The sequence below is a fragment of the Pyxicephalus adspersus genome, chromosome 5 (assembly GCF_032062135.1).
Source record: "Pyxicephalus adspersus chromosome 5, UCB_Pads_2.0, whole genome shotgun sequence".
In the NCBI taxonomy this organism is placed as follows: domain Eukaryota; kingdom Metazoa; phylum Chordata; class Amphibia; order Anura; family Pyxicephalidae; genus Pyxicephalus; species Pyxicephalus adspersus.
This window is the reverse complement of record NC_092862.1, coordinates 95,157,514-95,172,271: the sequence shown is the minus strand read 5'-3', so window position 1 is coordinate 95,172,271 and position 14,758 is coordinate 95,157,514. Positions and strand designations below refer to the sequence as shown.

The following is a 14,758-nucleotide window of genomic DNA, read 5'->3' as shown; positions in this document are numbered from 1 at the left end:
TAAACATAAATAAAAAAAGGTAATTTATTATTGAAGACAAGGTTGTGTCAAGTTGGTACCAACTATATCTAGCCTGGAAAAAACACTTTGAAATAAATATAAATAGACGACACAATAAAAACAATTTATAATTAAACCTAAATGGCATCCCTGAGGTTATTCTACTTCTTGGACTGTAAGAATGTCTATCATTGTGTCATGTTATAGTCTTTTAGGTGTGTCCTTAATGTTTGCATGTATACGTATGTGCATGTTGGAGGGTTTTTATTTTTTTATTGTAATAATACAAAAACACTGGCATTTATAGTTTATGCCTTTTTTTCTTCCAGTTTATCTAGTTTAGAGTCATTAACCTACTGGCTTCAGCTGTAAGAATCCAACAGCTCTGAACCCAGAAGTACTGAGAGCTAGGAGCTTCCAAGTTCATGCAGCCTAGAGGTCAGTGCTCCTCTTTCTGGCTGCTTTCTAAACTTTATCTGCACAGTTTCAAGAAACACAATGTGAGCCCAAGGACTACCACCAGGAAGTCAGCTTTGGTAAATGTATTTTTGTCAGGAACAAGCACTATTTCCTTCATGACGAATTTTGAAATCATATAACATTTTAGATGTGTTACATTTATTTATACCCCATCTTATTCCAAAACTAACCTGCTTTGTTAGGTGTACTAAAAAATCGAGTAGTGGTATTCCAGTTTCACAGTTTTCAGACAGTGTAGGCCATTTCATTTTTTGGTGCTAACAGTTAATAGTGATTTGATGAATTGCCTCCTTGCACTTTCAGGCTATGGACAATCTGGCCCACTGTTTAAAAGAGCTGGATATGACGCTATAGCTTGTGCAATGTCTGGGTTAATGCATATAACAGGACCAGAGGTAAGATTTCTCTAATTCTTTGTGTTTGTGTAACATTGATAACAATTAAGGCAAAAACTTTGAATTTATATAAATCACGCACCAGATGTTCTCTGATGTGTGCTGATTCATTTAAAAATGTGTGGTCTTTTTGTAAAGTGTCTTTGGATTCTATAATGGAATTCTGTGACTTCTTTTTTTTCTTTGCAGTTCTATTATTTTGCACATGGATGAGTAAAACAGTTTCATTTTTAGGACCAAATTATTTTAGAAACTGGAATGCATTCATAGTAATAAACTTCAGACTTAGTTTTTGGATTGCAAAATATCTTGTGCAAGCCTCTTTTTTATCTTCATTTTTTTCTCAAGAATCTGGACATAGTTATGTGAGAAAATCTTAATGCTGACCATTACTGACTTTATATGGTTGTGTCACTGGTTATGCTAAAAAAAATGTCCATTGAACAAAATAAAAACCTAAGGGAGTCAAGATTCCAATGTGTAAGCATAAATAGCTGCTCAATGTTGGGATGTAAATACAAATTTTGCTTTAAATTTTCATTTTGATATAAAAATGTGTAGTTATTGGCTGCATGAAGAAAAACAGTAGAATGTACAAATATATTCCATGTTTTTACCTAAATATTTCCTGGATTTTAAATTGTATATATAGTACTGTCCCCTGAGAACATGTAAATGCTCAACTCTTTAATTGTTCTTTTTTTTATGCCCTCACCTTCCCTATTTTTGTTGTAAATCCCTATGAAAACTAATACAATTATTTGAAATATACATTTTATATAAAGGGATTTTAAGACCTGTAAGATTTTTTTTCTGTCCCTCATTATTTGTTTTGGTTTCCATTTTGTTATTATTATTATTAAACAGGATTTATATAGCGCCAACATATTATGCAGTGCTGTACATTAAATAGGGATTGCAAATGACAGACAGATACAGACAGTGATACAGGAGGACAGGAGGAGAGAACCCTGCCCCGGAGAGCTTACAATCTAGTAGGTCGGGGAATGTCACACACAATAGGATGGGAGATATGTAGTGGTGGGAAGTAGTGATGGTTTCAAAAGACAGAAGATGGGTAGGCAAGTTTGAAAAAATGGGTTTTGAGCGCTCTTTTAAATGAGCAGAAAGTAGGAGCAAGCCGAATAGGACGAGGAAGACCATTCCAGAGAGTTGGGGCAGCTCTGGAGAAGTCTTGTATCCATGCATGTGATGAGGTTATGAGTGAGGAAGTCATTAGTAGGTCATTGGAGGAGCGGAGAGAGCGGCAGGGGGAGTATTTTTTTACCAAGTCAGAAATATAAGTGGGACAATAACTGTGAAGGGATTTGAAGGCAAAGCACAGGAGCTTAAATTTGATTCTAAGGTGAAATGGAAGCCAATGGAGAGAACTACAAAGAGATGGAGCAGAAGAAGAGCGGAGGGAAGGATGGATGAGTCTGGCTGCAGCATTCATGATAGATTGTAGAGGAGAGAGTCGGGTTAGTGGAATACCAGAGAGAAGGATGTTACAGTAGTCCAGACGAGAGATGATAATAGCGTGTACAAGGAGTTTGGTGGTCTCAGGAGATAGGTAGGGGCGGATTTTGGAGATGTTGCGTAGGTGAAAGTGACAGGACCTGGAAATGTTCTGAATATGGGGGGTAAATGAGAGGGCCGAGTCAAAGATGACACCAAGACAACGTGCCTGAGGGGAGGGACGAATAACAGTGTTGTTAACAGTTAGATATATGTCGGGGAGATTTGGTATTTGAGGGGGGAATGATGATGAGTTCTGTTTTATCCAGGTTGAGTTTCAGGAATCGGTCAGACATCCATGATGATATGGCTGACAGGCAGCATGAGACCTTATCCAAGACTGAGGGAGACAGGTCAGGGGTTGACAGATAGATTTGAGTGTCATCAGCATACAGATGGTACTGTAAGCCAAAGGAGGATATGAGACTACCGATAGAGGAGGTGTATAGAGAAAAGAGAACCGGTCCAAGAACTTACCCTTGGGGAACTCCAAAAGGGAGGAGAGTGGGTGAGGAGGAGATACCATTGAAAGAAACTTGAAAGGAGCGGTCAGACAGATAGGAAGCAAACCAAGAGAGAGCAGTGTCACAGATACCAATGGAGCGCATGATTTGTATTAGAAGGGGGTGATCAACAGTGTCAAAAGCATTATCCCTGTATAAGGGAGAATGGATAAAGAAAAAACTTACATGGATCTTCATCATTCCAAAACAAAATAAACATTAATTTGGCTATACATACACCCATACACATTTTTGTAAACATTTATAACATAAATATTTTGTATTGTTCAGAATCATACATTATACTTACCCTTAACATGACTTTAGTATAAAATATTTACTACATGTGTAAGTATGTGTAATAAGGGTATGGTGGGTCATTGATAGCAGTGTTGAAAGTTTGAAATGGTTAAACCTTCAAGTTTAATCACAAGGATAAGGGAATAGTCAAGTTAAAAAGTAAAACAATTGGGTCTGACTTATTAAAGCTCTCCAAGACTGAAAAACATACACTTTCATCAGTTAACCTGGGTGATCCAGCAAACCTGTAATGGATCTGGTCCAGGATTCAAAACATTTTCTAACAAATAGAAATAGAAAGAAATCGGTTAGAAAAAGAAAAAGAAATTAGCGGTTCATTTCTTTCCCGTTTTATATGTCTAAAAGCGGTACATTGTTTTTCATGAAAATTTATTTTACAGTATATTATAATAGTATGAGTATAATAAAGTTTGAAACACAAAATCATGTAAAAATAATACATTGAATAAAATAAAATCTATATATCTATGCATCCGGTGACTCATCGGATGCAGAAGCCGGCTGGAAGAAGAGAGAAGACGGAGATCGCGGCGATGGACGACGCTGGATGCGTGCGGATCAGGTATTTACTATTACCTCCCATAGGATTACCTACCCCGAGTGTGACTCGGGGTTACCGCTTTTAGCAACTTTTTTCTACCCTGAGTCACACTCGGGGTTACCTCTAGGAAGGGTAAAATGTATTTTCTCCAGCTTTGGAAAGCTTTATTAAATCAGGCCTATTGTATTTTTTTGTTTGTACTTTTGCAAAGGAATATCAGTGCCTGTCTGCATTCAGAGTGTGTTCCAGTGCTGATGCACTATGTTCTCCACTCTGACACCCAGGCATAATATATAAAAATAAAACTGTGCAGAAGACTTCAGTGCCAGTTATTGGCAATCGCTTTGTGCAACTAGTTGCTTCAATCAAATTAATAATAAAAGCAATGCAACTCTACAAGGTAATCTAGGAGTTCTAGTGAAAGCTACTCTGTAAGTTTCTGAACATAAAGACACTTCAGGCTAGGTGATAACCACTTCTTGGCTTTCACTAGCGGGGCATCAGGTTCCCCTGCTGCACACTCAGTAGAACTGTAAGTAGTGGTTGTAGTAACCCACTTTTTTGTAACTATGCAAACTTCACTGAATTTTACAGAAGTTTACCAGTTTTTGTTTAAGTTTTGTTAAAAGAAAAATTCATAATTTTGTCAATCAATTATTAAGAGCAACATATTAGTTATTCTGAATTTGTCTTGCCGCATTATCATCCACTTTTTCTCTCTCTTTAAAATGTATGCTACTATTTTTACTACAATTGTCATATAATTATATGATCACTTACTTTCCATCGGTCTGTCAAATCTTTGTTGATTTTCAGGATGGGGACCCTGTTCGTCCAGGTGTGGCTATGACTGATCTTGCAACTGGATTATATGCACATGGTGCCATTATGGCTGGGTTACTGCAAAGAAGTAAAACAAGTAAAGGAATGCACATTGACTGCAATCTACTTTCTTCACAGGTAAACGAAAAAGTATAATATTTTTTTCCCAGGAGTGTTGAAATATATAATACTATTTCTTATAAAACATTCAGAATATTTGATTTTTAATAGTGTGTGTGTGCTCAGAGATCCTTCAGAGGGCATACATATCTAAATGGTACAAAACAGTTGTTAGAGAGGATGGGACTCAACACCTCAATATATTTGTAAGTACTTTTTAAACATCCAAAATGTCAGTTTCTCCAGAAAACTTATTATCCACCTCGGCTCTTGTCATTACTGTGGGTCAGCTGGTTAATTCAGATTATGCTGCAGACATCCAATAGAAAGTTTATTCATCATGCAAGGCATTGATGTGGACACCCTGAAATAAAACCCCACTGAAAGTAAACAAAGAGAGAAGACGCATGGCTAAAAAATACCAGGATTTGAGCTTCAGGGGACTTAAACTGCTGAGCATATTTGCACATTATGGCACATTTAACTACAGAGTTTTAATGGCTTCAAAGTTACCCATCATCCTATCACTACCCTGTCATCTTCACTAATTAGGTATTGATAAACTTTATAACCTATTTTTCTATTAGGCCTCCCAGTCTGGATTTCTTTAGGTTGAGTTTACTTAAAGCAGGGCTGTCCAACTTCAGTCATCAAAGTCCAATCTTAAAATTAAGAGTGTTCTTTCTGAGACATTTTATCCAAAATGGGTTCTGGGCCACTTTTATGGATTTGCAAGCCGAGTGTGACCTGCCAGCTCTGAATGTTTGGCGCTCTACTCAACTGACATTTTCTTAGATCTCTCCCACATCCCTCTCAGTTTTTACACCCACTTTTACCCTTGGAGTCGCTTTGTGACTCCCAAGCAGTTATCAGGGGTACACTATCTTGCGCCTACCAAAGTCTCATCTCGACATTGATTGACATTACCCCACCCTTTGTGACAAGGTGGGAAGAGGAACTGGCTTTTAAACTCATGAAACATCAACAAGAGATGATGCTGAACTTTGGCCATAAAGCCTCTGTTTGCAATAAATATCAAGAAATTATTTTCAAATTCAAATTTTCAAAATCACCAGATGGTACAGAATGCAAACCCAAAATGTATCCTCATGTGGACACAAACTGTTGGAGATGTAAAGCAGCCCCTGGTACCCTAATACATATTTTTGGGGATTGTCCTAGGCTCACCCCCTTCTGGGAATTAGTGGCAAAACTTACATATGAACTCACATCAGTGGATATATGGGGAAAGCCTGAACTGGCACTCCTTCACATTTCCACCATGACAAGAAACAATACAAATCTTTTCTTTTGCGGCACCTATTAAATGCTGCAAAGGCGTGTATTCCCTCATGTTGGAAAAGTGAAACACCCCTAACGGTCGCTCAGTGGATGGGGAGAGTAACGGACATATATCGCATGGAGGGTATGATTTCCATAGGTACAGAGAAAATTTACCTGTACCTGGTTCTACTGGATTCAGTCCAGTACCACTTCCGATTTGAATGCCTTACTGCAACCGACGCTATATGTCTTGTGAGGATATTAAGCTTCGGGAATGTAACAGATGTTATGTGATATATCTTTTAGGATACGTGTTTATGCTGTATTTGTGCTGCCTCCCCCCCTTACTCCTCCCCCTGTACCCTTCTCCACCTTCACTCTCACCTGTACCACCTATCCGTTGTTTGTTAATATAAGTTCATAAAACTATAACTGAGAAGCTTTGGGTGCATTGCTTATAGAAAAAAATTGTATACATTTGCCTTTTCTGTGATGTGTTATTGTACTGAAGATATTGTAATTTGTACAGCCAGTTTTTGTACCTGAGAGTGTCTTATAAAAATATAAATATATATAAAAAAAAAAAAAAAAAAGTCACATTCTACTTTACAGCACAGTATATTATGCTAATAAATGAAAACATTACAATCCAACCTGTCGGGATGATTCCATATATGGCAGCAGTGGATTTAGGTATCTTATAGGCCCTGTATTGTAATTGTTACGAGTTATCAATTTGTCTGTCTTGACTATGTACAAGTAGTGTCATAACATCGGTTGAATGCTGAGGTTCTAGTCAGGGAAGGGACTCTTTAAAAATTCTAAACTAGGAAATAGTGGTGTTGTATGTAATATGTATGTAACTCAACATTTTATTTAACCATTTTCCCTTAGTTTTTTTTAGACAATCTACCTAATTTACCAAACACTATCTGAGTAATTTCATTAGTTTGATTGATTGAATTAAAATATACATATTTGACTTGTATATTAAAAAAAATTGGAGCAATACTGTGTTTTCAGTCTACAATGTTATTATTTCCCCAGAATTTTCACAATTTCCCCAACACTTTGAAAACTTGTTTACCAAAGAATTGAAACCCACATCTCATTATCTCAACAAACCACTCTGGATAACATATGGAAAGGTTATCTTTTTATAAATATTTAAAACATATGTGTGGCAAAAAACAAAATTTGACTAATCCCGGAGTTTTTGAGGATACCTTACTGAGTTCATATGGAGATTGTTATCAGTGATTTAACAAATATGCCTGTTCTAGCATGATTTTGCTATTCCCTTCCCTGTCCAAACTTCCATTTGGTATTCATTTATGGCATTTAGTATTTACTTGTGGTTCATTGTCTTCAAGTACATATCAGTTATGTCATGGAGAGCCTAAAATAGGCTCAATTTAAAGCTTTAACACCAGTATAAAGCACTATGGAGGTAAAGCAGGGTTATACTGAGTTTTACAAAAATTGCTGACAGGCTGACTTCTTTTTTTTGACAGAAAAAAAGTATTTTCCGTCATAATGCATTCTGTCTGCCTGTCAGCATTGTTTTCATTCCTGTACACTGAACAACACATTCTGCCATTGTACACACCTGTCCAAAAAAGATGGCTTAGGATGCCATATCCAGCAGAAGTCCAAGAGAAAATGATAGAGGCAGAGAGGGAGTGACCAGGGATATAACAGCTGCAGTACTTGAGGTGGACACTGGCAGGTGAGTGTCATAATGGGCAAATATGTTGTGCACATTTAGGTTTTAGATTCTTTATTTTTTAGAGACTTCCTGACTTCAAAGTTTATACTGATTACCTACAAGTGGTTTAAGAAATACATTAGGTCCCCTGCCGAGTCAGACAGGGTTGTGTAAATAAGAGGACGGTGTGGACAGAAATACACACCATTTGGCAGGTAAACTAGAGCCGCATACACACGTGCAATTCTTGTCGTTGGAAAGGATCTTTCACGATCCTTTCCAACGATAAGAACCACGCGATGCATGAACGAGTGCTGTACATACAGCACCGTTCTGCTCTATGGAAAGGGGAGGGGAAGAACGACAGAGCGGCACCCTGCTGCACGCTCGCCCCCTTCCCTTGCATTATAATTGCTCATGGTTCATCGTCCGTGGATCCGCCAGGACGGATCCACGGACGATAAACGACGCGGGCTGTACACATGCCAGATTATCGCCCGATATCCGCCCCTTGAGCCAATTATCGGGCGAGAAAATTTTGATGTGTGTACGTAGCTTTACTCCCATGTACTGTATGCATTGATGTATATGTTTTAGGAAATTTAAAGGGAGTGTATAGATAAATCTCTTAGATTGTAAGCAATTGTAGATTGCTCTTCAGGGCATGGGCCCTCTCCTCTTCCTAAGTCACTGTCTGTCATTTGCAACCCCTATTTAATGTACAGCACTGAGTAATATGTTGGCAATAATAATTTATTTTTTTAATAATTTTAGTTTACTACAGTTGGCATTCACTAAGCCCTCACTCCTATATGCAGTCTGCTGGATCAGATTGTTAACTTCCTCTTGATTCTAGCACTCTTTCATTCTCGTCTTACTGCACTTGCAAATCATTTCCTCCTTAATTCACTTGGGTTTGTTGTACTGTGCTGAATGGCTAGAAATCATCATGAGAATTGCTTATGTAAAGCCATCTGTTACTGAATGCTGTTATTTATGGACGACAATAGCTGAATCTGAAATTTACTCAATTTAATATTTATTTATTATCTGAAATGTATTTAATAGTTTTGTCCAAGATTTCATTCTGACACACCATACCTACAACAATATATTAATGTGCTGTCTCATAAGCTAACTGTAGTACGTTTGCTTTGGTATCTAGTAAATCTGGTAATAATAGGGTAATAGAAGCTCTTCTAAACTGCAATGAGACCATTGACTTTCTGATAATTTTTAGATTACAAAAATACTATTACTAGAGGGCAGGCCTATAAATGATGTTTGCTGGTACCCATATTAAAATATTGTCCTTTGGCATTGTTTGCATGCCCCTCTGTAAATCTTTTCCATAGGCTGTAAAGAAAGGGATTACATCTCAAATTAATTACAGTCCTGGTTGCTCAAGAAATTAGTTCCTTCAGGACATTTTCTTTCTGCATAGTGATTTTACCACAGCCCAATATCAAAGCTCTTCATGAACCACTTGCCCTATCTTACTATTTTTTTTATCAAATCACTTTAGTTAGTGAAGCCACTGAGGAATGTATCATTTCAGTTCATGTCATGGTTAGTTCAGTTTTGGTGGTGTATGTTGTTTCAATATGTCAATATTATTAATATAACTTTATGCCCCTATATTTTGGTGATCAGTGAAAAAGCAATCCCCTTTTGCAACACCTGGCATGTTGCATTATTATTGTTATTAAACAGGATTTATATAGCGCCAACATATTGTGCAGCACTGTATGTTAAAAAGGGGTTGCAAATGACAGAGAGACACAGACAGTGACACAGAAGGATAAGAGGTCCCGGCTCCGAATAGCTTACAATCAAAAAGGTGGGGAAGCAGCATACAATAGAAAAGGGGTTATGGAATTGGTGGGTGAGCAGTGAGGGTTTAAAAGACAGAAGAAGACAGGTAGGCAAGTTTGAAGAATACGGGTTTTGAGTGGTCTTTTAAAGGAGCATCCATAATAACAGTGCCCTATGGTGGACAGTAACTTATATTTACTAACTATATATACCTTATTTTGTAAACAATAATTCCAGGGGGTTCACATACAATCCAATGCCCTCATACTGGAACAAAAATGTTAACAATAACATGTGTAATTAACATAGATTGGCTTTTTAGCATGATGTTTATAATGAGCCAGGCAGAACAACACACATGCCTTTATAAACTTACGGGTACAGCAAGACATATATATCTTAAAGTGATCTACATCATACATTTTGAAGGGGGGGTAGGGTCCAGATGGCACCTAAAGTTGTAGTATCCCAGTAGTACACCCAACTGCCCCAAACAGCATGGAATTTGTCGGAGGTGGCCCGCACACTTGCAATGAGGTCTTCCATTATCAAAATGTCATTTACTTTCTGCAATCAAAGACCTACTATCGGTGGTGAGGTAGATTTTCAGCAAATTGGGATGCACAAATTTTCAGCGATGATGAGGTGTCTAAGAATGGAGTCTTCATATGCCTTTACTGACAGGGTATTATAATGGAGAGGGAAAAACCCAGGGTGTGCAGGTATGTAGTGTGAGGTGAGTCTTCCATGGGAGATCTCACTTGGTCCCAGAAGGGGTGAATCAGGGGGCATGACCAGAATATATGCAGCATACTACTGCGCTCTTGCCCACAACGCCAGCATAAGTTTGATACCGCAGGGAAACTACTATGGAGCTTTTCCAGGGTTCTGTAACAAGTATGTTGTATCCCATTTCTTGGAATTAGCTACTGATTGACAACTTATGGATCAAAGTAAGCATCTTTGCTTTCTGTTCTGCATCTGAAGAGTATCCCACCTCCCACCCCCATGTCTGGAAGAAGGAGGGGGATTTAGTAAAAATAACAATTAGCCGCATTAAAACTTTACATAATTCGGGTCAACATGTATGCACAGGAAACAGTTCAGTAGAGTAATATTCCTGCCTTTTTAATCTTAATGGTTTGGTAATATGTCTTTGAAAAATATACTACAAGTACTTCTGAACAAACAGTTATATTGTCCTATGGGAAACAGCAAACTGGAGACAGACGTTCTGTATCTATGGTATTTTGTCCTTTTGATTGGACATTTATTTATTGTGTTTTTCTGACTGTTAACCCAATCTCTTGATGATGTTATTTTAGACATATCCAAAACCCACTCTTTTTTTCATGCATTTCCCTATATGGAAGTAAGAACCTACTGTCACAGCGAGCAGGTGTCAAACAACCAAGTAAAGTTAATTATAATGGCTCAAAGTAGACTAAATAGTGTTAAACAAACAAAATAGCAACATGATTCTTTCCCATATCAAATAATCTTCTTTTGGAATTAAGTGAGGTTTTTTTTTGAAAGGTCACACCAACCACAAAGCCATGTTTCACAGGGTGTTTAGTCCCAAGTACCTTCAGCTCTGTTTGACAAATGTATTCAAACCTGAGTTTGAGGGCTTCAGTTTCCATTAGGCAGCATGCAGAGAGAGCTTGTAGAGTCTTTCCTAATACTGTTTAAATTTGTCCTATTAGTAAAAGTATTGGTCTGCATAAGCATCTTCCTAAAATGTCACAATATGCCTTTACAGCAGCATTTCCCAACCTTTTTTTACACGGGGGAACCCATGAAAAAATGTCTCGGCTCTTCGGGGAACCCCTGCTATAATTACTATGTTCACAAGTCACAGTATATTAACACGGTGGTCAGTGCGAGCAATACCTCTTACATCAATGGCCAGTGTGAAGAATACCAGCCTTATAAAAAAAATAATTGATCCCTGTTAAACAACACAGGGGAAAAAATCCATTTTTTGTTGCAGAAGTGTACATTCATACGTTATTATAAAATCAAAATAGGTTTCTTTAAGCAGCATGCCCTTTAAGATGGTCCACAAATACATTTTTAACTAACTTTATCATCTATTGTTACTTTATACAGTTTCAGTTTTTTTTTTACAAAAAACTTTTATGCTTTAAAGCCATCTTTGTACTTCGTTCATGTAAATTTGCCTAGTCTGAAGTGATACCTATAGCTTTCTGCAAATAGGATGAAGCATTCTTTTGACCCCTGTACAGACATCAGATTTTTGTTGCTGGAAATGTTTTTTCATCATTCAGGAGAATGAACAAGCTGTGGACAGAAATAAGAGGAGAAATGGGTGGATGAGATAGTGGCACCCCACTGTGCTCTTGTCAGTGGGAAAGTACAATGGCAGCTCGTGCTCAGTTGTTCATTGATATGCCAGGATGGTTCAATAACAATGTCTGGGGACTGCTTTACGCATGCATACATTTTGCCAGAGACAATCAAAACTACTCAGGTAACATTAATCTAGCGTGTGTTTTAGTCTCCTCCCTCCCCATGTAATAAGATTTTGAAGCAAGCCACAAGGTGAGAGGCTGCAGAAGGTGTCACACCTCACTAAATCACAGGCATCTCTACCCTGTGCATGCGGGCAGTTCTGATGCTGGGCATGTCTCTGTTTCCAAGCTTTATTAACTCCGTCCATGCCACTGGCCAATCAGAAAATAGCCTCTTAACCAGCCCTGGCTATTTATCTAGCTCTCAGACTCCATTTTGTCTTTAAGTCTTACTAGCGCTGAGCTCCCCAGTTCTGTGAACTAGTTCCTGTAACCTGCTGCTTAATCCAGTGTTTCCTGTGCCAGCTCCCGTGTTAACCCTTCATTGTCCAGTTTGTTGGTTATCAGCCAACTTCCCTGTGCTGTTCCAGTCTCCCTGTGGATATCCCTGCAACACCTGTACCTTATGCTGTTTGCAGTGTCTCCTGTGTTCCCTGTGCCCGCAATGGCCTCTGTGTCTTTGATGTCTGTCTCCTGGATCCCTGGCTATTGACCCCTGGCGTGTGACCTGACCTCTTCTGCTTCCTGCCTGTTTCGTCCCCGGCTTCCTTTGACTATCCTTCTGCTTAGTGATTTGGAACTGTGCTTTGCCCACCTTGGTGTGCCCAAGGACCGCAGTAACCAGCGGCGCAACATCCTCACATCAGAGGCTCTCGAGAAAACCTGGTTACTGCTTAGGCTGTGCCCCTTGCCCCTTCTCAGGGCTTACACCACCTCCGTGCAAGCCATAGTGCCCCTGTATCAGTGGCCCTGTCTCTCTGAGTGTGACAGGAGGGCTTATCTGTGTTAGAATTGTATGTGTTAGAAATCCATGAACACAGCCATCAACTGAGCAGACTCCAGGATTTACATAACCACATCAGTGCTCTCCCCACTATTTTTTTAAAGTTGGGTGGGAAGAAGTTGTAGGTGGGTGGAGCGGCCCCTGTACTGTGACCCAAGTTTTCAGTGACCACCCAAAAATAGTGGTTACTGAAAAGTGCCTGGTGGTGTGCCTAGCTAAACGCAGCTGGAAAGAACACTGCATGTCTTTTCCAAGCCAGGATCTTAGTCCAGAGATTTTGTCCACGGGTCATGGGTGAAAACACAAAAAATATATATTTAATTACTGATCCACTTATACGTCTATTGAGATCAATGTAGGATATGAATGCTTTTTCAGTATAGTGGGTTATGTCACACATTAACATTGGTTCATTAAGGTTAGTTGGTTCAAAGCAACCTTGGTTTAAAGCACTGTAACATGTAAGAAAATTCCCTTTTTTCTGACACACACTACTGGACTACTGCGCACTGCTGTGTGTTATAATCCACACAGCATTATAATACACAGCAGGTGTCTTGCCATAGTGTTTTTTTGACAACAGTGTAACTATCTTCTGATGGTTACTTCCTGCAGAAAAAATTTTGCTTTGTTACACAATTGTATGTTACACTATGTTACACAAACATGACAATGAGTTCACTGTACTCAAATTACCTCCTCATTCACCAGATCTCAATCCAAAAGAACTTTTTTGGGATGTGCTGGACTTGGTGATTCATATCATGGATTTGCTGCCAACAAATCTCCAGCAACTGCATGATGCTACCTTGTCAACATTCATAAAAATCACTGTGGAATGTATAAAAAAAAGGCTGGTGAATGTATGCAGGTTGTAGTGCATTGCAATTCATTGTGAGTGGTGTCTTTATCCATGTACACAGTATGAAAAAGCACACCTCACTTTTAGTTCACCATAATGCAAAATTGCAAGTCCAATATGTGTTTCAGTGAGCTGCAATTTTTTTCTGTGATTGGGCGTAAAAAAAACCTGTTTAAAGAAATGCCACAATGGATGCCAATACATTAAAAAGTGTGTTAACTTAAGCTTAGGTTAGGTGCTGAACATGTAAAACATGTAAAACAGTTTGTTAACTGGTAAATACCCAGTGATTATAATTGGTTTCCTCAGTAAATCATCCTACTGTAGTTCATAGATATAGATATTACTTTTGATTGAGTTAATAAGTACTTAGAGGTACCAGAGACATTACCCCTCTGGCAGCAGATACTCTGTTTAGCCGCTTGCAGCATCCCCAGCACCCCTTTAGTCATGTTCATTCTGTCAATCTCTGCCTCTCTGACACACTGTTCTCAGTTGGAAGGAGAACTTGGGACCCGTGACCTCTTTGTAGCAAAATAGTTCAGTGGCCATTGGTGGCTGGCCAATTACTCTTTGTGGGGTGCCCTGGTAATCCTGCGGCCTCTGCCAGGAGGCAACCCATACCAGGAGCCCTGGAAATGAAGATGAAAAGCAAGATTGTTTTCAATTGTTGACCTAGTCAATATACTCACTGTGTAAAGCACCTAAATTTCAGTTAGGGTAATATCACCTTGTTGTAAACATGCCCTTTAATTTTACTGTTGCTCCCAGAATACAAGTAACAATCCCTAGACTACATATGTTTGAGGCACAGATGAAGGTTGTTTACACACACACACAATTAGAAAATCTGTTTTGGTTTTAAAAAGACAAATAAATATTTTTATTTACAAAGTGGTCGTTTTCCCACATTACTCATTCTATTGTTCGCAGTCTTCATGAACTGACTTGATTTGATGCCCATATGTAGTCACCAAGAGAATAGAATATAATGAATTTGACATTGGCTTGTTGAAGTGGAATTGCAAGTATTTGGATACACATTCATGTGGGGTTTGTTGTAGATGATAT

General features: G+C 38.5%; 1 protein-coding gene across 2 annotated transcripts in view; it reads left to right on the top strand.

Annotated features, from left to right (window-relative positions):
• Window positions 1-14,758, top strand: part of SUGCT (succinyl-CoA:glutarate-CoA transferase) — a 360,863-nt gene that overhangs the window by 43,180 nt on the left and 302,925 nt on the right. For both annotated transcript variants that reach the window (XM_072412171.1, XM_072412169.1), the window contains exons 7-8: window positions 784-875; window positions 4,575-4,718. In XM_072412171.1, the coding sequence (XP_072268272.1) occupies window positions 784-875; window positions 4,575-4,718 (236 nt within the window). The remainder of the gene's footprint in view (window positions 1-783; window positions 876-4,574; window positions 4,719-14,758) is intronic.